The sequence below is a fragment of the Eubalaena glacialis genome, chromosome 5, assembly GCF_028564815.1.
Source record: "Eubalaena glacialis isolate mEubGla1 chromosome 5, mEubGla1.1.hap2.+ XY, whole genome shotgun sequence".
Classification (NCBI taxonomy): Eukaryota; Metazoa; Chordata; class Mammalia; order Artiodactyla; family Balaenidae; genus Eubalaena; species Eubalaena glacialis.
In genome coordinates, this window is record NC_083720.1 from 125963264 (window position 1) to 125987189 (window position 23926).

A 23926-nucleotide genomic window follows, 5' to 3' on the forward strand; every position below is an offset into this window, starting at 1 on the left:
ATAAGAAACTCACAATACTCGATAAAAATACCTGGCATTTAAGCACAAAGCCAAAAGCAAGGCGTGGTCTCCCGGGTACTGGAAGTACTTTGAAATCCACGAAGTCTCATTCGTGGTTCAGAAAACAAAATGGAACAACTTTCTCGGCTCCCTCCTATCCTCCCCCCCGCCCCCTCCGTGCGGTAGCTGTTCTTGGCAGACACCCAAAGCGGCACCCGGTAATTCCACGGCACATTGTGTACATTTGCATCCATTTAACCAGCTATTTACAGCCGCCCTTTGCCGCCACCTGTAAGAGGCAACGCCATAATGACGCTAAGTGGCGGGGCTGGGAAGCGGGTGCCCCGTGATGTTCTCCACTTAAAGAGCCCGAATCTGTGGAAGGCTGGCACTTGGAGAAACAGGGAGACGGCTGGGGACATCACACGTACGGGGGGGGAGGCGCGCCAGACGGAGGGTCCCTCCTCAGTAGCTCCGCTCGGTGGCTCCTTTTCTGTTACCACAAGCGCGAGGAGGGAACTGCCAGGCCTTCCGCGCCGCTTGTTTCCTGCCTGATAAAGAGCCCGCTGCCATTTGGATCTGCTGAATTTCTGAATCACCCGAGACGCCTGACGGTCCCGAGGAGGGTGGGGACGCAGCGCGCACGGGTGGGAGCCGCAGACCCGCATCTGGGCTGGATGTCACCCCCTTGAGTTTGGAAAACCTGCTCGCGGATGTGATGTGGCAACGCGGAGACACCTGCTCTCCAGTGCGTGCCGCACTCGTGCAGCTCCGGGTGGCAAACGGGGTGAAGTGGGGGCGAGGGCGAGAGGAAGTTGAGGCGCTGGAGCTTTAGGAACGCTGCCTTAGCTTGCCTTGCTCTTTGGAGGCTGTCCCGAGGGGGGACTGGCGGGCATTGCACGCGGACTTCCAAGTGGTCCCCGGCACAGTTGGAGGTCGGAGTTCTGAGCCCCAGAGGGCGGATACCCGGAGGTCCCAAGTGCCCGCGAGGAGCCCGCGGCGCCCAGGACCAGGCTTGGCGCTCGGAGCGCACCAAGCCTCGCAGAAGCAAAAGATAAACCCTGATGGGCCCGGAGGCTGGTGGGCTGGGGCGTAGCGTCAGCGCGGACCCCGAGCGTCTTTCGTTTTAAGGAGCCTCACTTCTGGGAAGGGACGGGGAACTGTCAATCAGCGAGGGAGGGAGCGCACCGGCGCTGGGTGATGTCAGCGGATCAGCTGCTCGATAACAAAGAGGGGGTATTACAGGAGAAAGTTGCAGCGGCGGCGGCGGCCACGGCGGCACCCCGGAGCCTCGGAAGCGAGGGGCAAGTGGGCGAAGGAGGAGGGACGGCTGCTGCGGGAGCAGCTTAAGGCCAAGGAATTGAAAGGGCTCTAGGGGGAGGCAGTGCGAGCCAGCCCCGACTGCTCCTCCTCTTCCTCCTCCTCCAAACTCGCAGGGTTCAGCCCCAGCGCTCGCTCAGCCGCCGGGAGCACCCGGAGGGACGGGAGGCAGCCGCGCGGCCCCGAGCTGGGCAGGGTCCCCAGCCGCCATGGATAGCGACGACGAGATGGTGGAGGAGGCTGTGGAAGGTACAGGCATTTCTCTGGGGCCCGGGGAGGAGGCGCCGAGGGCACGGAACGCGGAAGGAGTGGCGGGCTGCGACCGGCGCGGCGCCGGGCCCCGCGGCCGCCACTGCCCCCTACGCGGGTGGCCCGCTGCTTGGGCAGGGGCCGGACCGCCACGGCCATGCCGCTGGGAGCGCGCACTGCGCGGCGGGGCGCAGGCCGGGAACGGGGCTCGGCTGGGCCGGGGTCTCCGGGAGAGCGCTGCTGCTCCATCCCGCCCGGTCACCGCCTGCATCCGCCTTCGGAGTTGCGAAACCTGCCGGGCACTCCGGCCTTCCCCCTTTCGGGGATGGGAGGTGGCGGTGCGCAGGAGTTCAGCCCCCCGCGGCCGGCCGTCTCCGTGGAGCAATCCCCCCGCCCGGTTTTGGCAAGCCCCAGCCCCTCTCCGGGCGCCAGCCCTTTCCTTCCGCTCGCCGCTGCGACCCGCGGTGACCGCGGCCGCGTCCGGGTCCGTCCTCCGGCGCAGCGCACGGGGCTGGACCAGGCACGTGGCAGCCGCGGTCCGGGCGGTCGCTTCTCCGAAACGATGAAATCATTGCAGAGCCATGGACAACGCTCCCGACCCGGGGCTTGAACGCACGCCGGCAGGGAGGCGGGTGGCCCTGGCCTCTGCTGCCCCCGAGCGAACTCAGTCAAACCGCCCTTCCCCCTTCCTGCTTCCCAGGCGGGTGCCGCCGCCGCCACGCTGTGCAGGCGCGCCGCAAGCCCGGACTGAAATTGCTGGGTGACACTTAACTTTCTGAATTCCATGCAGTTGGCTGTGGGTGATATCACCGCCTTGGTGTCGTGTTTCTCCGCCCCTTCGCTTCCAGCGCCCCTCCCCCGACTTTTCTCGCCACTTTGTTTTGCTGAGTTTCTCCACCTTTTTTTTTTTTTTTTTTTTTGCTGGTTCTAAAAAGCGAGGTGGGGACGTTATACAATCTAGTTGTTTGTATCAGGAGATGTTATGATTTTGTAACAGTGAATACTGGAAAATACTCTTTAGCGTATTTATTTATTTGATTCTACCGTACACAGTACGTCGTGATGTTTTGCAGTGTTGCGTGATATTATTCCGGAATATTTTAACCAGATATCTAGGTAAATATTTTTTAAGCTTTTGGTTGAATATGGTTGCTATCTAATTTGTATAAACAAGCTCTCAGAAATGGTAAAGAAAGACAAAGTGGCGACCCTTACAGATGCATGAGGATGCATACTTATTGCTACTTTGGGAGAAAAAAAAAATCAGTTTTTATGGCAACGTAATTGACTCCTTTTGTAGTGCTCCCGAGGTCTTAAGGAGAGAGTAAGTAGAATAATATTTCTGAATTCTATAAAAGCTAACTGTCTTAATGTAACTAGTGAAACTTCTTATTTCTTTATCCAGCTTCAAGGAGCGTTGATGGTGGTGTTTTAATTTCACAGTGTCCTGAACTGTTTATCTCCAATGAGTAAAGCCAATGTTGGGACTTACTGGGGCCCAAAGATGTTAGTAGGAAGCCTTCTTTAAATGTAAATTATTGACTACGTGTGCCTTCATATTATGAAAGATAATTGAAAAATGCTCTTCTCAAATTGTTAGGACTGGCTCTCATTCTTCAAAGTTTACTTTTACTCATAAAAATTTAATGCAAACCCTTGATCACAGGCAGTGCTCCCGAGGTTAACCCATCTTCCCCTTTGAAGCTGTTTGGAAGCACAAGGCCCAGTTGTCCACGGTCCCAGGCTCCTTGCAGAATGTGAACAAGCAGCTTTAGAAATGCATCGATGTTGTTTTTGAGATTGCTCAATGGGTGAAAGCAGAGAAATTTCTTCATATAAGCAAGGAAGGTTCTGTTATATAGGGTGACCATATGCATTATTGTCCAAAATCAGAACATACTTGAGAAGGGTCACTGTTTAATACTTACGCTGGGACAACTGGCTTAAACCTTGAATGTGTGGGGCAATCCGGGACACATGGTGACTCAGTTGTACCTAACAGTAAACAATTAGAGTAACACAGAAATTTAAAAAATCCTTAGATGCACCCAAGGCTCAAACTCACACAGTGTCTAGAGCGCATGTGTAAAAGTAGGCTTTTCTTTAGCCACTCTTGGACTTTTAAGTGCTGTCTGTAATGGTCTTTACTTAACATCTAACACATGCATGGGGGACTGGTAAAAGGCCCGTCTGAATATCTTGGTGTTGAAGTACCAACTAACCTACCTCTCTCCACATACAGAGCCTGTGCTCTCGGTAGTTTATTTGTCTTAGCTGAAATTATCATTGCTGTAATTGTTTAGTCCTTACTATGTGCAGGCTCTGTGCTAAGTGTTTCACACACACATTATCCATTCAGTCTTATCACGTGCGTACTAATATTATCCTAATTTTACAAAGGAGGGAACTGAGGCTTAGAGAAGTTAAGAACTAATCGGAGGACACTCAGCCAGGTAGGAGACAGGCTTGGACCTCCAGGACCCCACTGTACCATACCAAACTGTCTCTCTACATCTTTCTTTATTTTTAATGAGTCAGTCAAATATATGAAATAGTTGGCAACTGAGTTTGGAAGCAACAGTTAAATGTTGCGTCAGTGTCGTTCTTTATCAATGGCACTCTTTAGAGGTTGGTTCTGAAAGAGTTTGGTGACTTTCAGAAAAATGTATTTGGGGAAAGAGAATTTAACTTACAGCCTCTGCAACAGATACCCTTTTTCTTCTTTTTCTTCCTCCTTAGAAACATACTCTGGGGAAGAAATTGGTCTCTTCAAGACTTGAGTCTTTTGTCACCTCATGTACATTTTGATTCTCTGTCGGGTGGAACTGTAGCTTGGGTGGAGTTCTAAGCTCAGGGAGGATGAATCCCCGAGGGCAGGTGGGTGGAGGGAGTGTCTGTGTACATTGCTGGCTGTGCTCCCTTGGGAAGGTAGCCCTGGGCCTCAGCAGGCCTGCAGACATCACCTGAGCTCCTGCTGTGGTTTTTAAAAAACTCTTTGAGGCTCATTGCTTCTTCAGGGAGTGCTGTTTAGCTTTGGGAACAGAAATAGTCATTACGTCTATTTCTTTGTCTACCCGTAGGTAGACACAAAGATGAATACAATGTGGTCCCTAATATAATTTGAAATAAATATATCACATCTAAACTGATGAATGATGGGGGTTGAGAGGAAGTAAAAATTGCATCTAGCTTGGGGAAATAGATGGGGGAGGATTTCCCTGAAGAGGTGGCGTGGAATTGAGTCCAGTCCAGAGGGGAACTTTGGGAGCAAAGAGAGGTGTGGAATGAAACAATAATTCACAAGAAAAACGCAGATGACCAATAAGCATTTGAAAAGACACAACTTCATTAAATAAATACAAATGAAAATGTTGAGATAAAAGTTTTCTCTAATTAGATTGGCAAAATTCAACGAGACTGGTATCCTACAAGGAAAGGGACACCCTTATGTGTGGTTCATTAATATCATCAAGGAATTTCAGCTAATTGAATACTAACCCAGGAGCACAAAGACATTAAAAAGAAAGGGAAAAAAAAAAAGAGAGAGAGGAGTGCAATTATGCAGGCACATTCAGAGACGAATCCCTGGGTTCTGCTCTAACAGAGGGCCTGGGAGGAGAAAAGTGGAGGGTGAGACAGGGAAAGGAGGCTCGTCACAGGCCGAGATTGTGGACTCCATCCTGGAGGCCGTGGGCCATGTGAGGGCTCTTTAGAGCTGGGAATGGAGGATAAAGGCCCTGCTCTGGGAGGGCGGGAGGATGGGATGAACAGGCAGTGGGGAGCCGGTGAGGCGATCGCCTAAAAGGCTCTTTGCAGTAGCGGTTACGAGGGTTGGAAAAAACAGAAAGGCCTCGAAACATAAAGGAGACATCGAGGAAGAATCCTCAAAAATGGGAAATAGCAGAGTCTCCAGAACTAATGAGCCAGAATGAAAACAAGCATCTCCGTGTTTCACTGTCCCAACCCCTCAAATATTAAGAGCATTTCTAACAGTCCCCCTAATATCTCATCCTGCCTGTCTCTAATAAGACTGCGAATGCTCTGCACTTAGGAAAAATACAGGCTAGGTGTCCTGGTAGCACCCTCTATGTGTAGGCCTCACATTAAAATTAAGACCCTCACAACTAATAATTGAACTCTTGCAAGGGATTACTCTCAAAACTCAAATTATGTTTTTAACCACCAGCGTAAGTGTATCATCATGAGGGCACATTCTTTGCACTGAACAGAATAAGTTTGCCTTTTTATTATTATTACTTTTTTTTTTTTTTAAAGTAGTTCTATTATACAAAACCAACAATGCATGTAAGGGCCTCTGGTTCTGAGGGAAACACACACATATATACACACACACTCAGATCTCCTGTGAATAAGCCTGAGGCAGTAAGCAGCCAGGTGTCCGATCCAGAGGGAATTTCCTGTGCTGAGAGGTACCATCACTGCATAGAATACAGGCCTGGCTCTCATCAGGTTCAGGAAAAAGCTCCGAGGGAACCCGAGGGGAAAAAATTGAACTTTCTCTCTGTTCAGTAGATAATGATCTTTAGAACAAAGTGAAAAACTAGACTTGTGAGACGGTTATGTTTTATTCCCTCTTCCTCTAACTTCAGTCAATATTTAAAACCGTGCTGCAGACAGATATACGGCACACGAGCTGGGACCGCATTCCCAACACAGAGCAGTCATTCAAGTGGGTTTTCCTTGTTGTTTGGGTTGGCGTTCAACCTCTGTTGAGTGGGAATTGGCCCGGAAGGCTGCTGGCTGACTTGGCGCATTGCACAGATTGATCTCAATCAGAGCAAGCTGGACTAGTGTTGCTCTTTGCATTGGGTAGCACTTGGAAGAGACAGGCATTTGCCGCCAGGATATGCTGGTGAAGATCCTGGTGGTTCTGTGAGAACTATCTTAACTACGAAGGCGTCTTCCACTTCTCTGCCTGGGACCTGAGAACACCTCCCTCTTTAGAGGTCGCTTCTTCCACCATCAGCAGGGAAGAAAGGGTGTTCAGCCAGTTTGCCCTTGACCAGAGAGAAAAGGGATTGGAGGACTGGGGGAGGGGGCCTTCAGCATCCATGAGCGCATTCAGGGTAGCAGTTAATGTGTTTCTTGGGCACATAGCGGTGGCTTCCTCATCTATAAGATTGGAATTTGAGGGATGGTTGTGAGGTTTAATTTAAATGACAGGAAATTACATAACCCAGTGCCTGATGCGTAGTAGGTATACAGATTTTTTTCTTCTCTGTGTATCAGTCTCCCTCTCCATTAAATTGACTATTGCTGGCAAGACAAATATTACATGATCTTATTGTCCAAATGGCAGTGGAACAAGAGTTGTACCAGAAGCTCCTCTAGCACTAACATTGATAGGAGATATGAGGTCTCAGGAACCTAATCTCTTCTCTTTTTTTTCTTTTTTTAAATTAATTAATTTATTTTTGGCTGCATTGGTTCTTCGTTGCTGCGCGGGGGCTTTCTCTAGCTGCAGCGAGCGGGGGCTACTCTTCGTTGCGGTGCGCGGGCTTCTCATTGCGGTGGCTTCTCTTGTTGCGGAGCACGGGTTCTAGGCACGCAGGCTTCAGTAGTTGTGGCTCACGGGCTCTAGAGCGCAGGCTCAGTAGTTGTGACGCACGGGTTTAGTTGCTCCGTGGCATGTGGGATCTTCCCAGACCAGGGCTCGAACCCGTGTCCCCTGCACTGGCAGGCGGATTCTTAACCACTGCGCCACCAGGGAAGTCCCAGCCTAATGTCTTTTCTTTCTGACGTTTCTTTCCTTGGACGGTCCCTTAGTTGTTGTTATTGTTTTGGTTGTGGCTGTTGTTTTAAACATAAAGTTCTACTGCTAGGAACACTACCCCCGGCTGTTACGTATTCAGGGTGGAAGTCTTGAATGATCACAAGCCTTAACTTTTAGCTCCTTTTCGTTGATCCTGGTCATTGATCACATCCTGGTCATTGATCACATCATCCTCCTTTTGGAAGGATGAGAAGAAAACAAAACAAGTGAGCCAACCAGAGGATTCTGCTGTGATCTGATAGAGGGAGATTTCTCACAGCAAACAGCCTAAGCACCTTTAGAAAGGCCGGGAATCGTCACAAGTCTGAGCCTTCTTTCTAAACACACAATGTCACCAGAGAAACAGCCATCATTCAGCAGCTTCTCTGTTCTCCCTCCCTAGAGCCTAACAAGGTGATGGGACTTCTGTTCACTGGCCTGTGGAAGGAGGCATGGGCATAAGCATCCTTCATGGAGCGGGGTTGATTTTTTTGCTTTCATCTCAGTGTGGGGTTCAGTACTGTCCCTCAAGTGCTTTTAGTGTGTTCTATGATGCTTCCAAGTTTCTCTAATATCTAAATGCCATTGCTGAGGGTGCACCTGCAGTGTTTTATTCAGAAATAGGATAGGACTATTGGCAACTGAGCAAAGGTGGAAATGAATTAGCATTGGATTTTTTTTCCCCTTAGTGTTCATGTTTATCATAATATTTCTCTTGATCTGAAGTAGAATAACTAATTTTATCAAACATTAACTTTATAAACTCTGAAATATGTGAACTGTTTTCTATGGGGAAAGCGTTTTCAATAAATTAGTAAGTACCTCAATATAAGGCTAAAATGATTATTCTGATAGTTATACCTAAATCAGAAGTGGAATACTAAATTTGTAGGAATGCAAATAGCTAAATTTAATTTGATCTGAGCAACATTTCATAAAAGAAAGCTTTTAACTATACACTGAGTGTTTTTTTTTTAATGAAAGGAGAAAAAGTAGATATAGTTTATTTCAATGAGAGAAACGCCATCAGTAGATATTTAGAAAATAATTGTCCAAATTACTTCATATGACTCAAGTGTCATTGAATTATGTCAGGTACAGTTTTTGGTTTTTGAGCAGGAAGGAAGCAATTATGGCCTACTTCCCTCCTAACCATTAATTTCCTGGCCCTTGTTAGAAAAAAATTTGGGTTAAGAGGAAAGGAACCTTATTGATTGTGATTTATTTAAGTAGCCGTGTTTTAATGCAATATATTCTAGGTAATTCATTCTATGCAGAATCAGTTGTAGCAATAAAACAGTGCATTTGTTCATTTTTTATTTTATGTTTATGTAATCAATAATACAAATAAAGAGCTTTTACATTCTTTGTAAGAGAGCTTACTTAACTATCTCTTCTAAGGGATGATGTTCTTTTATCACTTTAGAAGAAATTCTTTTAGGAGAGTAAAGCATTCATTGTGGTGATATGGTTTGTGCTTTCTTTTATGTCTGTGAGCCATCTGGAAGCCACATTTAAGTGTTTAATGTCCCTGCATTGCACACAGTATTTAATGCTTTTATACCTTTTTCATCCATGACTCAGGTCATTAACCCAGGAGAAGGCCAGTAGATTAACTGCTGCCTTCATTTTCACCCGCCTCTGCAAAATTAGTTCACCAGAATGACTGGGGAGACACCAGTGAGGTGACTCCTGGATTTTGTGAAATATGTAGATAATAATAAAAAAACCTAAACATTGACTGTCAACGTAAATATAAGAGTACACCCATCGGTGACCCAAGAAGAACCAGATTACAGTGTAATAATTGCTGCTGGTGTTCAAAGTCACTGCTTAAATGGTCATGTGGGTACTTCCAGCTACATTTAAAGCGCAAACCCTCTGAACACAGTGGGTCGAGGGTGTATGACAAGGTGATTACTGAACATTCAAAGCTGAAAGATTTTGGAAAGTAAAGCAGTAAGTTCAACGTTAAGCGTAAGTTTAAGCTTAGAGGGACTCGCGGTTCGTGTGTTCGTACAGTGAGGTGTAGATTTTAGGGCAGTCTTGAAGACGTGGCTCTATCCTTTTCAGAGGGCGCCTGGCTAGCACTGCTCCACATCATACTATATAATGATGTGTGAAGTCGTATTGTATACTTAGTTCTAGAACCAGATAACTTATTGCCAAGACAGTGTGCCATCTCAACCATGTTTCAGTTAAGCATGAGAGTTCCGGGGCGTTAATTCCAAACGTGAGCGGCACCGTGTGGGGAAGTACTGGGTCAACTGAAACTCACACTGCGGGTGTTATTTCTGAGAATAACTCTCGGTCCCCAGTGAAATATGAGCGTGGTTTTGGTTCATAACCTTACACGTGTCTAAGGCCCTCTATGGTGGAGCCGTCCTTTCTAAAGTGTACCTAAGAGCGGAGTTGATGGTGCTGATGCGGGCAGAGAAAGCTTGGTGTTCGCTCTCCCCTCAGGCAGGGAAGGGACTCTTGAGCTGCACGGGGCACTTGCTGGCAGCATCTGGGCACGGATAACGGTGGGTGAGCGTGGAAGATGTTAAGGTTTGCCTTGTGGTTCCCTTTCTCCAGGGCACCTGGATGATGATGGATTACCGCACGGCTTCTGCACAGTCACCTACTCCTCCACAGACAGATTTGAGGGCAACTTCATTCACGGAGAAAAGAACGGACGGGGGAAGTTCTTCTTCTTTGATGGCAGGTAGCACTCACGGTTTTGTTTTATTTTGTTTTGTGGGGGGTGGCGAGTAGGTACCAAATTACTTTATTTGGAGGAATGATATGAATGAGAGAATTTAAGTGAATATTTTAGTACAATTTATAGAAAAAGTCAAAGTAACTCCAACATGCGTGTACTGCTTTGGGGACCAGGGATGTCAGTCACCCCCTGTTACTGAACCAAACTTGGGTCTGCTCACCCGTGTGCAGTAAAGCCAGTCTGACATCTGGCTGTGGTGAAGGAAAGTGCAGCGTTTAGTGCAGGCGCCAAGCAATGAACCCAGGGCAATTAGTGCTCAAAACACCCAAACTCCCAGATGGGTTTCGGGAAAGCATTTTTAAACACCAGGTGAGGGAGGGGAGTCCCAGAGTGTGTGATCAGCTTGCACACATTTCTCTGCTTGGTTGATGGTGAGGGAACAGGGCGGTGTCACAGGTGTTAACATTACCAGTAGGTCTGTGGGCTACATAGTCATGACCATGTATGACCTCAAGTAGTTAATTTCTTCCATCTGGTGGTGGTTTTAGCATCTGCAAAACAACTCCGGAAATGTGCATCAGCTTCTGTTATCTGGGTACTTCAGAGAGGAGCTCCAGCAGAGGATATGGGGGAGGGGTCTGTCCCAGGAAGGTCCCATAGCATCCTGCTTAGTTACACCCCCATGGCTATGGCTTAAGACTCAGCTCTGCCATCATTGCCTCTAAGGGTGTACTTGTCAAAGAGAGCCTCTGCCGTGCCACATTCAGGGACCCCCATCTTGCAGCGGTTGGTTAGGTGGTCACCCAGGTCTTTGATGGATTTCACCTCCTCGTTCAGATAATGAATGAGTCTCCATAAAGTCACACAAGTGGGGATCGTTTTTGTCAGGGACCACTGTGTGTAGTTCCAGTAGTGACTGATTCACGCTCTTTTCCAAGTGTAACACACACTCACTGTGTGTTCAGCACACTCTCAGACATCATGGTCCAGTTTCTTGATCTCCTTTTGAAAGAAGATTCAGCCACCTCATTGGTTCTGCAGCTTCATAATTTTCTCAGCATATTCTCTTTCCTCCTGAGATTAGTCAAGAGACTATTTAGCAAAGTTCTTCAAAGCCACGTCATCACGGTCCAAGCAGTAAGATGGGTAGATATAGGAGGGGTACAGCTCCAGACTCATAGTGTTCTAAATGCTTGTCTTCGGGATGACTGGACATTGTGTGTGATACCTTAATACTGATGTCGTAACTAGTATTTCCTATGTTCCACCACTAGTTAAAATATTTTTCACAGCAGGGTTCTTTTACCTTGCTTTCACCCCCTGTGTGAGAACGCTGTGAGGCAGAAGCTCCTCACCCTCTTGAGATAGGTGGAAATAACTAGGACTTTTCTCTTTCAAGAAGAGATACGGTTGCATGGGCTCAGCTTTCCAACAGTGACTTTTAAGCCGTGTCAGCTTCAGAAATGAAAAGTGGTCGTGTGAATTTCTCCAGCATTTAGAGGAATTCAGAGCCACGGAAGGACTAGCTCTTTTCATACCACTTGACTGGGTAATTCAGAAATGGATTTAGCTAAAGCAGGTTATAGGATTCTGTGGGACACAGCACCACTTAACTGTAAACTCTTGACATTGGTGATAAGCTGAAGCTTCCTTATACCTTGGAATTCCTTCAGGAAAGAAAACGTCTAAGCTGATAGTTGAAGGGTGATCGCAGGGACTGGCTTGTAACCCAGAATCCCTTTTCTGTAGGTGGAGTGAGCCGCTTTTAAAAAATATTAACAGGTCCTCAGGCTCTCAATTATCTGATATAAGGAGGGGTGAGGAAAGCAATAAAAACCCATCAGAGAACTTTTGTAAATTTTTATTTTAATTCCAACCTTCTCTTTCCCATTGTCCTCAACCCCACACCCCACCTCTTTTTAGCAGAAATTGGCTTCCAAACTATTCATGTTAAATGGTCGAATATTCTGCTTCCTTTCTTCTGCCTTGGTGGATAACTGAGTCCCGTAGCAGTGTCTTACTCGATTTGGTATCAGTGCTTTCTTCTCTCACGATTCCTTTAACCTGTCCAGAAGGAAACTTTCCCTGCCTCACTTCCATAGAAGTTTATTTATAACTCTTTTCTGGAAAGTGTCACTGTTTACCTCATGCAATTATTCTTTTATTCATTCAGCAAACATATATTTATATAAATGTCTTATTTCCCCTACAGGAGAGAGGTTTCCTTGAGGGCACAATCTGTATCTGTTCCATCTTCTATGCTTCATAGCACTTTCTGTTAATTTGGTATTAAAAAAAAAAATTCTTGCTGAATGAGGATGGGAGACGAAAAAGAGGGTAGAATTCACACACACACACGCGCACGCACGTGTGCGCGCTGATGTTTTAAATCTCGTAGTTTGAAGGTCATACCCAGTAACTGACTGACTCTGGGAAAACAGTCCAGCAGGCTTCGTTGAATTTAGTATTGGTTACGGGCTTGCTTCACAGACCTGAGACTCAGCGAGCTGAAGGGCTAGGCTGAGCTTCCCAACCAGTGTGTCAGGAATGAGTGGGGCCTGAGACTTCCCAAGCACCTGCCTCCCTCCCTCCCTGTGTCAAGCCAGTCACGTCTGGCTCTGACCAGCTTCATCCAGTTCCCCCAGCGTGCTGTACAAATGCAGTGATCTGCATGGAAGTCATGACCAGGGAAAGCTGGAGCCCTGGCTGAGGCTGAAGCACTAGGCCGGTATCTATCTATGGAAGAGAAAGAAATTCATTGCCTTTCTTTTTTCTTTTAGAGGCACGAATTCACTGGTTTTTATACCTACCACTCAAACACCTGGAGAGACTTGGGTCCAATGGTAGACTCAAAGAGTGGTGGCATTAGCAAGGACCTGAAAAGTTTACCCTTGTTAGCCTTCTGCAGATAGATGGGGGTAATACCTTGAGGGGAGAAGGTCAGTATCACTGCTTTTATGACATGGGATGAAGCAGTGTGATGACAGTTTCTCAAAAGGTCCTCGTCACCTTCGTTCGTAAGCCCAATGATAATCATGTTATGAGACATCTGCTAAAAGGATTGGCGGAAAAGTTAGTGAGTGAGTCTTATGACTGAAATAAAGGCTGTGGAATCTATTAGATCTTTCTAAGGGGGATGCAGGAAGTGGTCATGGAGAAGTCGGTCACCTCTAATGAAGCAGCACCTCAGTTTACACTGCTCTATTAATTTTTCTCCCTATTACTGCTCCCAATTTTTAGGGTCTGATGTATTGGGTAAAACAAAGTGGGCACTCAGTGCTTTTACTGCCAGTCAGGAGGCTTTAGTCTGGAAAAATTCCTCCTAAAAGGGTGACATCAAGGTTTTGAAATAACAATTGAGGAAACAAAAGGTTTATGGTAGAGTTTTTAGAAGTTGTTCAAACCTGTAGTACTCGCTTATGTTCCCATCGAAGGCTTTATTTGCAGTTACGGGAGGCTATGTTTGGAAAATTCTAGTGTAGTGACAGAAGATTTGGCCTTATGCATTCTAATCTTATATAAAACCTGATTGTGATTTATTTTTTTAACTAGAGACATGATTCATACACAAAAAGCTGTACATATTTAACATATACAACTTCATGAATTTGGAGTTAAGTATACGTTCATGAAACTATCACCACAACCTATGCCATAGACTGGGTGTGTGGTTTATGAGAAGGTTTCAAACAAATAAAAATTTATATCAAGAAAGTTCTGGAATCAATTTTCCCCTTTACGTAGAATATGATAAAGCTGAATAAGAATTTTAAATATTCAGATCACCAGGAAAGATGGCCTGGAAAAACAGAAGCAGAATTTTTTTTTTTTTTTAAATTACACAGGTAGCAAATACTTGGTAGAAAAAAGAACTTCAAGAAATACAGAAATGTAAAAAGTGAACATGCTCCCCCCTTTTTTTTACCCCTATCCTCAGGTCACAGAGGTAAACCACTGTTGGCAGAGAATTTAAGCATCTTATTCTCTGACCCCGCTGTTGGCAGAGAATACTCGAGGTAAAATAAGGAACTAGCTAGCTATTTCTAAACCAGTTTAAATAGCCAAAATGTACATTTTTACCTTTTTACTACTGTGTCAGCTTCAGAAGCTTCAGAATGTTCGCTAGTTTTGAGATCTTTTTTTTGTTTGTTTTTTATAAATTTATTTATTTATTTATTTATTTTTGGCTGCGTTGGGTCTTCGTTGCTGCGCGCGGGCTTTCTCTAGTTGCGGTGAGCGGTGGCTACTCTTTGTTGCAGTGCATGGGCTTCTCATTGCGGTGGCTTCTCTTGCTGCGGAGCACGGGCTTCAGTAGTTGTGGCTCACGGGCTTAGTTGCTCCGTGGCATGTGGGATCTTCCTGGACCAGGGCTCGAACCCGTGTCCCCTGCATTGGCAGGTGGATTCTTAACCGCTGCGCCACCAGGGAAGCCCTCCCCCCTTTTTAAAGGAAAGAAGAAGATTGTCCTAAGATTAGGTAATGGGACTTCCTAACATCTGCTCTGGTCCTGAGATAAAGGCACTTATACAGAGAGGAGAAAGGAATCTTGAGGCTTTGGTGTGGTTCCTGGAGTCCTCTGGCACCAGTGATTTGCTGGAGTACTGTGGGGTATTACAAAATGTTTAGTACGCAGAATACTTCGATTTACACATCTCTACTTTTTATACTAATCCCAGATTCTGGATGTTCATGTTAATGTATTTTCTTCCTGAATTGTTCTCATCTCAGACAAGATTTGTGGATGTAAAGACAATTTAGCAGGACTTCTCGAAATCTTGGAATGGTAACAAGAAAGAGATATTTCAATGCAGATTGTCTTTGGGCTGTGAGATATTAGGGCATCATGTGGTTTTTAGCCTGATTATGAGATAGAGATAAGTGAATTCATTCAGGTTTTTTTTTTTTTTTACATTATTGATGCTTCCTCCTGACACGCCAATTAGATTTCAAGATATTATTTGCTACTCCATGACTTCATCTTCCTCTGCCCAAGTCATCTTCTGATGTTGATTTGCTCCACTAATGAATCCAGCTAAGCGGGCTCCTTGTAGTTGATCATTGACCAGGTAACCTAAGAGAAGCTGCCCATCTGATGAGCCACTGAGAAGGCTGATGTTTTCCAGGTGACAGGTCCATGCAGGAGTTCTTTTGTTTGGTTTTTAGAAAGTGCTTGGTCACATTTTAGAGAAATTGGAGCTGGAACTCATGTATCCCAACCTCCCACACAAGGCAAAAGTCCCTTCTGTATCGCTTTTGTTGGAACCAGGCTCAACAAATGCATTCATCTGTATTCTAAGGAACAGTTCTGATCGAGGCAAAGATTTTTGTGATGTATTAGAAAGGGAGAGGGAATGAGATGGATAACTTTGAACACCTACCATCTGCTCAAACGCTGGACATGTAGCCTTCACAACAATCTGTGAAGTAGATTTTATAATCCTTTTTTGTTGTACTTATGAAGAAACTAAAGCATAGAGAGATGAAATAACTTGCCCCAGGTGACCTCGTTGGTAAGAGCTGGAGCTGAGATTCAAGCCAAGTTGAACTGGAAGTTTGTACCCTTTGACCAACATCTCCCCATTTCCCCATCCTCCAGCCCCTGGCAACCACTGCTCTACTCTCTTTCTATGAGTTAGGCTTTTTTAGATTCCACATATTAGTGGGGACATACAGTATTTGTCTTTGTCTGACATATCACTTAGCATAATGTCCTCAAGATCAAGGATGGATTATTATTGTTATCATTATTACTATTATATTTTATTACTGCTGTTACTATTATTATCCGTTGATAACAATGGCCAGCAGGGTTTTCTCAGGGTTTATTTTTAGAGAACAAAACTAAATTTCACTAATTGCTCTTCAAATATTTTACTGTTATCTTGAGCCTTTACAACAATCAGAACCTACCGACTCATAGATCTTCTGTTAAAGGATAAGAAACTTTGAAGATAGTGCACTGGATTACATGGAAGCATTACAGAGCTCCATTCAGTTTGCTTGTCACATCTTGGAAGAAGTTGAAGTTTCTCATTGCATATAGCCCCAGCAGATGATTTGGGTTTGTTATTGATGTTCTTCTTTACTTAGTTTTTCAAGATTTTAAGAGATAATATGTAGTATAATGTTATATGTCAGTAATGTCTCAATTTAAAAAACAGATAATATATATTGTCATATAACTAGTTCTCAAGACAATGTTTTAATACTAAGAGTCACAATTTAATTTGGTTAGAGACAGGAATTTAAAGTAAAATTATCATTCATTTAAAATTTCCCTCTTGATTCTATACCAGACAAAAGAAAGGGAACACAGTGGGGGAGGGAACAGAGTTTATGCCTCAGGAGCTGGAAAGCCCCAAACCTTCTAGAGTCCAAAATATGAAGGAAAAGCCAAAGCTGTTTAGTCTCCTAAGAACACTTTTGTGCATTCAGATATTAAAGAGAATTTTAAAATGAAAATAGTTGAATAGATTGCAGCTGTATCAGTCTAGGTAAACAATTATAAAAATTTTTCATTTCTTTGTAAGTTAGATTTTCTCATTTAATTTAATACTGGAAATTTAAGTACAAGAGCTTTGATAAAACAGATGAAAATGGTCTGTGTATATGGAAAGAAAGAAATCTAATTAAAATTGATTTTTAAATTTTCTCCATGTTTTCGAGTTATTTGATTCAGATGCTGGTACCAGAAAAATCAAACCATTTTTGCAGCTTCTTGACATACTAAATATCTGCCAAGATGTTGAAAGAAATTTTAAGAAAATACAAGTCAAGAACATTGTGTATGGTATGATCCCATTTTTGTTAAAAAAAAACCCCACCACACAGGTGGGAAAATGCTTAATATATAAATGGAAAAAAGTCTTAAATGGTAAATGCCAAATTGGGTAAGAGTACTGGGAGTTTCTACATCTTTGTAGTGTTTGATTTGTTTGTTTGTTCATTTTACAATGAATACATATTACTTTTTTCACTTAAAGAAGCATTTATTCCATCCTTCCCTCAGACAGAGAGGGATTTTTCTTACTTGTGTTTTTTTTTTTTAAAGTAATATATATATATATAATTTATTTATTTTTGGCTACATTGGGTCTTTGTTGCTGCGCGCAGGCTTTCTCTAGTTGCGGCGAGCAGGGGCTACTCTTCATTGCGGTGCGTGGGCTTCTCATTGGGGTAGCTTCTCTTGTTGGGGAGCATGGGCTCTAGGCGCGTGGGCTTCAGTAGTTGTGGCACAAGGGCTCAGTAGTTGTGGCTTATGGGCTCTAGTGCGCAGGCTCAGTAGTTGTGGCGCACGGGCTTAGTTGCTCCGCGGCATGTGGGATCTTCCCGGGCCAGGGCTCGAACCCGTGTCCCCTGCATTGGCAGGCGGATTCTTAACTACTGCGCCACCACGGAAGGCCTTACTTGTTTTTTTTTTTTAAAGTAGATTTAGAGCAGTGTTGTCAGTTTCTTTGACTATCTATTCCAGTGTCTCATAACTATGTCCCTGATGCTGCTGTTTTAAGCCAAGTTTCTCAGTAGAAAGCTCGCCATCATGTACATGAAAGTGCATGCTTAATAATAATAGCCATTATTTATTTGAGCAATCATTATGTCCCAGATCATCTTCTAAGCACTTCATATGTATTAACCCATGTAATTTTTAATAACCCTATTAGTAGCTGCAGTTTACAAATGGAGAAATAAAGCATAGCGTTTAAGAAACTTCCTGAACTTGCAGACTGTATGCACATACACTTCATATAAAGAATCCTCCCTGCACTTGAGGATGTTAAGAAATACTCTTAACATCCTTATGTTCCTTCTCAATTTTCTCTTCTCAAAGCTAGATTATCCCAGTTCCACTCTTTCATTTAGGAAATATCACTGGAAGATAGGCCGTGTTTATATGTTAGGGAGGAATACATAATGCCTAATTTGTTCCTGTAAAGGGCTTACAATCTATTTAGAGAAATAGGACCCGTAAGCTGATCATGGATAAAGACGTGGCACAGCCTGTACTAGTCCATGACTAGGCTTCAGTGACTGTGGTTGCAGAGGTCAAGGTAGACTCTGTGGGAAGTAGGGCTCCATATGGGGGATGGGCAGGCTCTGGGGAGGCGAGTGATGAGCACACCTTCCTCCGCAGCATAGCTCCCAATCCAGCTTCAGCAAGAAAGATTAGAAAGTTATTCCTCCATAGCTACTTCCCAGATATGACCAGATATTAATGATTGAGTTGCTACAAAATAGTGCCATTTTCTCATAGTCGATTTCTTTCTGAAATAGAAAAAGACCAGGGGTTGGAGAATATTCATTCTTTTCCCAAAGTCATTTTTGTTTTGAATTTCAAAAAAGGGAAATGTGACCTGTAAGACCTGTAACTTTTTTTCCTGAATGTGTCCTCAGGGATTTTAAAAGTTTGGTTACATACGTTTTAAGGGAAGTGGTAGGGAAAACGTAGTATAGGAGCTAAGATACATAGATGTGTGCTTGGGGCCAGTGAATAAACTAATGCGAGCAGAGGATTCTAGAGCGGGAGTCGGCAAACTTTTTCTGCCTGGGGTGAGGTAGTAAATATTTTAGGCTTCTTGGGCCACATTTGGCCTCTGTTGCAACTATTCAACTCTGCTGTTGTCATATGAAAGCAGCCACAGAGGATACGGAAAGGAATGTTCATGGCTGTGTTCCAGTAAAACTGTATTTACAAAAACAGGCAGCCGGCCATGGTTTGCCAACCTCCTCTGGAGGAAAAAGTTAGAAAGAAAGGTGGTGCCTTTAACACCAGACTAAGAAGCTTTTATTTCCTTTGAAATAAAAGGATTTCAAAGCCTTATCATTTTGTATTGCCCTGGAGACCCCAGTTCATGTGATAACATGCCCCCTTTTTGTTATCAGATTCCAACCAAGCTACCAAAAAAATGTACCAAGGAAGCTAAGCTGTTTCCTCAGGCAGGGGCTGGAAAACAATGCAGTAAGTTTTGCTCTCCAATACCTAAGAATGTGCATTTGGGAATCTTATGTTCGTTGAGCTAAGGGAAAGAGCAGTTTGCTCTTAGGATTATGATACTAATAAGGGTAGGTTCTGCTGTGAGGGAGGGGTGGGACAAGCTACTGGACATGACCCGGGGGAAATATGTGCAAACCCACGTGACTGGTTAACTGATTCGTGAGACCCATGCCTAAGAAAAAACCTAAGAAACATTGGCAGACTAGTCTGTCAGGGGATAATTCTGCCCAAACATACACAGTAACATTTTGAATGCTGCTGAGAATTCAAAGTCAATAGGTTTAGCAAATAAAAATCCAGGGCACCCAGTTAAAATGGCTCAGATAAGCAACGAAAAATATTTTAGTAAAAAACTATATCCAGTTCAATATTTGGGACATACTTATGCTAAAAAATTATTTGTTGTTTATCTGAAATTCAAACTTAACTGAGCATATTCTGTTTTATCTGGCAATCCCCAAACTGAAGATAGATGATTAAATAGTTTTTTGCCCTGTCTATTGCATCATTATGTCAGTTGATTAGTAATCCTTCACCAAGGTTCTTTTTTTTCATGGCAGGAGTCTAATGACAGTCGAATCCCCTTAATTCCAACCTCACTGACATAGAATTTTGATTATTGATGCAAGGGCTGTGCTAAAGTGCACCTTTTTCTCTTCATGAATTTACTAGGCCTGTTTATCATTGATAGTACAAACAAAACTGAAAGAGAACGATTTATCTCCTTGGGAGACTACAAATAGTATAATTACAATGTAATCAGAGGCTATCGTTATTTAGACTGTGCTTTTCATTTAATAATTACAGATCATTCTGTCATTCATTAGAGCAAGACAACACTTTTCCAGGCAGACTCAGGTGCAGCCACCTCGGTCCCCATGGCCTCCTTTGGGTCCCACCTGTCCCCAGTACCTGTCTCCTGGTTTTGTGTTTGTCTTGTTCATCGTGCTTTCTAGATCCTCACACGACGCTCACTACTTGAAGGCACCCTGTAAATGTCTGTTAGTTGAATTAATGAATGAGTGTTATCTGCACATGTTAAAATAATCAGACTGTCTTTGTTGCTAAACATCTTACTTTTTAATTGTAAAAAATAATTTGAGCTGGTCTTTCCCTTCATTCCAGATTTCAGTTCATGAAGGGAATTTTTGGATAAAGTTAGTTTCATTGCATAATGGCCTTTGCGAGGCTGACACTGAAAACATGTATTGAAATTCCAAAAGTGTTTTATGAGGAGAGAAAAAGGTTCTTGTAAAATCACCATGAGCACTCTTGTGAGCTTTCTTCTGTTCTAGGACGATGGGTCTCAAACTTTATCAGGCTGCTAACGATATTAGCAAGGTTTAGCGGGGCATCTTCCTTACTTGCCCCTATTTCCCATGATCACACGCACACACAAGTAAATCCCCATATATCTTCCAAAGAGATGGATGGGGATACTTTTGATTGGATACCAGTTATGGTTGTCACTGATAAATAATGCATTAATGGCTTAAGACAGATAGGCAGACATCTACACGTTCTAAACCACATTTGTATTATTAGAGACCACTATATACAAGCCATCTGAAAGACCCTTGAGAACTCCCAGTGAATTCTGGACCACTTTTGAGGGAAATTAAACATGAGTGGTTTATGTGTGGAAAGGGTAACACCAGAATTTCTATTGCCCGGTATTGGTTGGCATCTAGCCTTGGAAACATACTTAGATGAGGCTTGTTCTTTTCCACCTGTGGCTTCTTTCTTCTGTATTTCCTCCAGTAGAGAAATTGGATTAATAGGAACCAGGAGATGAGGAATTAAATCTCCCTCTCTGTTTCTAATCCTACCCATATCTTGGGAGTATTTTTCCTAGCAGTCTCGGAGAATTCAGGAGGATGTACTGAATACAGGCCAGCATTGGAACAGAGCTGGGCGTGATGTGATCCTTTCTTTTAAGAGAGTTGAGTCACTCTTCTCTTTTGTTCTCCCTTCTCTCACAGCACCCTGGAGGGATATTATGTGGATGATGCCCTGCAGGGCCAGGGAGTTTACACTTATGAGGATGGAGGAGTTCTCCAGGGCACATATGTAGACGGAGAGCTGAATGGACCCGCCCAGGAGTACGACACAGATGGAAGACTGATCTTCAAGGGACAATATAAAGATAACATTCGGCATGGAGTGTGCTGGATATATTACCCAGTAAGCCTCACGACTGTTCATTTTGCTGGAAAGTAACAAGTTTTAAGACAATGCTTCGAGTCTTCCCAATGAATAACAAAATGTATTCTCTATCTTAGAAAATGTGAGGCTGTGAAACTTGAGAGTCAGTAGCTGAAGCCAACAGCTTAGGGGGATATCCTCTCACTGTTTCACTGTTGACTTAGATTGTTGTCCTCCGATCTACTATGAATTCCTCCTCAGGGTGGCTTTGGAAAGGAATGATTAGTCATGATGAAAACAAACTGGGACAGACTGGTTTGATTGTACCACTAATAAAGACAAAAATATATTGCTTTTTAAAAATATTCCTTTGGGATATAGAAAGAGATGGTGGAATGTCTCATTGTTGCAATTAATGTTATTCTTTCTCATATGTAAGAACTAATCCAGCAATTTCCCATCTTTTTGGACTCACTACACTATTGTTACTTGATTTTACATCCTACTCCCTGCTCTCTGGTTTATCTTGCTTAAATCAAGGTGATTAAAATTAACTTGCCTTTGAGTATTTGATAACATTTTATGATCTTTCTGGAGCTGACTAGAGCAAAAAAATGTGGCAAAACCCATGGCTGGGAATTAATGCTGTAATTTTTATTTGCATTTCAAATACCCCATCTGTTTGTAGTGAATTTCCAGAAAATGTTTCAGAAAATAAACCTGAGGAAATATTTTATCTAATATTTTATTTTGTCCAGAGCTTAAGTCAAAATATGTTTTTTTCCTTACTCTTAACCGTATCCTCTTATGATTTAAAAGTATTAATAAAAACATGTATAACAAGAAAAGTAGTCCCAGCTAAATCTATTTACACGTTATTGTTCCTAAAAAATAAGTTATACTCTAGGCATAAGAAAAAATATTGTAAAACATTTTTAAAAATAATTACTAAAGCATTTACACATTCTCTTGGTAGGATCTGCAATAGCTCACAAGTCCTTTCAGTTACAGAGGGAGAAGAGGTGGAGGTACTTAGCAGTTAGGAAGCCTGAAACTTTTGTTGCTTCATCAGTAGGCAGGATAAGCTTCCTGCTGCCCAGTGCTGGGGAGCTGCTGATATGACAGTGAATGTTGAAGTCTGGGAAAGTGGAATTCCTCATGAGGGTGGGTCTAGGAAAGAGGTAATGGATTACCAGATTCTCCCACTTACCTGTCATTTTACTTGTGTCTATGATCAATTTAAGTCCCTAGAGGAGATCAACGATGAACTAAGGTGAATGGATCCGATTGGCTCCGTGTAGTTGCATTTTGGAACCTAAAATGCGCAGCTGCATTTTAGCCTTCAGCCTTAATCACTGCCTTTTAAAGCACCAAGAGAAGACTCTGCCTTAGGAAGGAAGAAGCACTAGGGAGTTACAAGCTTTAAAAATCAACTTGGTTGATAGCACTTTGTATATAGTATCTGTTGGCATTTGGGGTCGGGGCTGGGGGAGGCTGGTAATCACACCCCACTGCTCTGCTCTCTGGATTGGGAATCAATTAAGAAATAGACATCGGTGTCAGGGATCAGGATGTTGGTTTCATGATGGCGGAGTTGGACTGGAGATGTGGCGTGGGCTTCTACTCTTGCCCCTCTGAACTAAACGGATGGGCCAGCTGCCCACAGAGCAGCTAGAAAGCTGCAGGTTTCCCCTGGGGAGTAGGGCTGCCTGGGGGAGCTTCCCCAAGGAGAGGAGAGGAATGAGAGGGGAGCAGGTGCAGCCTGTGGGCACGGCCAGTTCCCAGGACAGGTGAGCGAAAATGCAGAGCACATGAGAGCAGCGGCTTTCTGCTGTTAACCCCTACCCAGTAGAGTTGGGTGTCAGTGGGTGTCAGATCCTGCCTTCTCACTAATCAAGTGAACGATTTCTCCTCCCATGAGGGGGAGCCACTGAGCAGAGGAGAAAAAGGAGCAGTTTCTTCCCCAGCACCCCGACACAGCCAACAAGGAAGTGTTTGTGACATGAAGTCAAAGCAGGAACAAGGGGAGGCAAAAATAATGATCCTCCCTACAGGATTTGTAAGCTCACTCTAAGGACAGTTTATTTCTTTCAAAATTTGACCTTGAAACAGTGATGGAAATTTTTAATTAAAAACTCATAACTCCTTTTGGAAAAAAAAGAAGAATCTCTGCTTTATCATTCTAGACAAATAAAATCATTTGCCCCCAAAACTGGAAGTTTAAAAGCACATAAGGGGGAAGAAAACGTGAGACCCTAGAAAGACAGAATCCTGTTCTGAAGAAATTGTCATGTTGATGGCTTATATTAGTTACGGCATATAAGAAGCATAAATACTCTAACGCCATTCAGCTCAGTCACTGAAAGCCTGAAGGCAGATCTTGCAAAAAGTATCATCCCCATTCAGGCTGGGTTATTAAGAATTAACTCGGGGAGGAGAAAGGGCAATAATACATCCCTAATGCACTTTCTATCCGTGAAAAATGCTTCCAAGTATTTTTCTTTCTATGGAAGTGCTGTGATTCGTTTTTTAATTGATAACCTTTTTTCTCCAAAGAGCAATTGGAGTACGATGAACTGTAGAAATCCTGTACCTGGTGGTATTTCTTCCTGCTGTCTCTCTGTAAACAGCATTTGGAATCACTTAAAAGTCGTCCCACATCACTGACTTTGAGTAGCTGCTTCTAGAACCTTTCAGTTGGGGGAATAGCCAAGCTTTTAGAAGATGTCATGGGCTTACTAGT

At 43.7% G+C, this 23926-nt stretch overlaps 1 protein-coding gene across 1 annotated transcript in view; it reads left to right on the top strand.

The window, feature by feature from the left end:
• The first annotated feature begins 300 nt into the window (after positions 1–300).
• SETD7 (SET domain containing 7, histone lysine methyltransferase) overlaps positions 301–23926 on the top strand; it is a 48814-nt gene continuing 25188 nt past the window's right edge. The window contains exons 1-4 of the mRNA XM_061192584.1: positions 301–748; positions 1437–1569; positions 9920–10049; positions 21021–21222. Of these exons, the coding sequence (XP_061048567.1) occupies positions 719–748; positions 1437–1569; positions 9920–10049; positions 21021–21222 (495 nt within the window). The 5' untranslated portion in view covers positions 301–718. The remainder of the gene's footprint in view (positions 749–1436; positions 1570–9919; positions 10050–21020; positions 21223–23926) is intronic.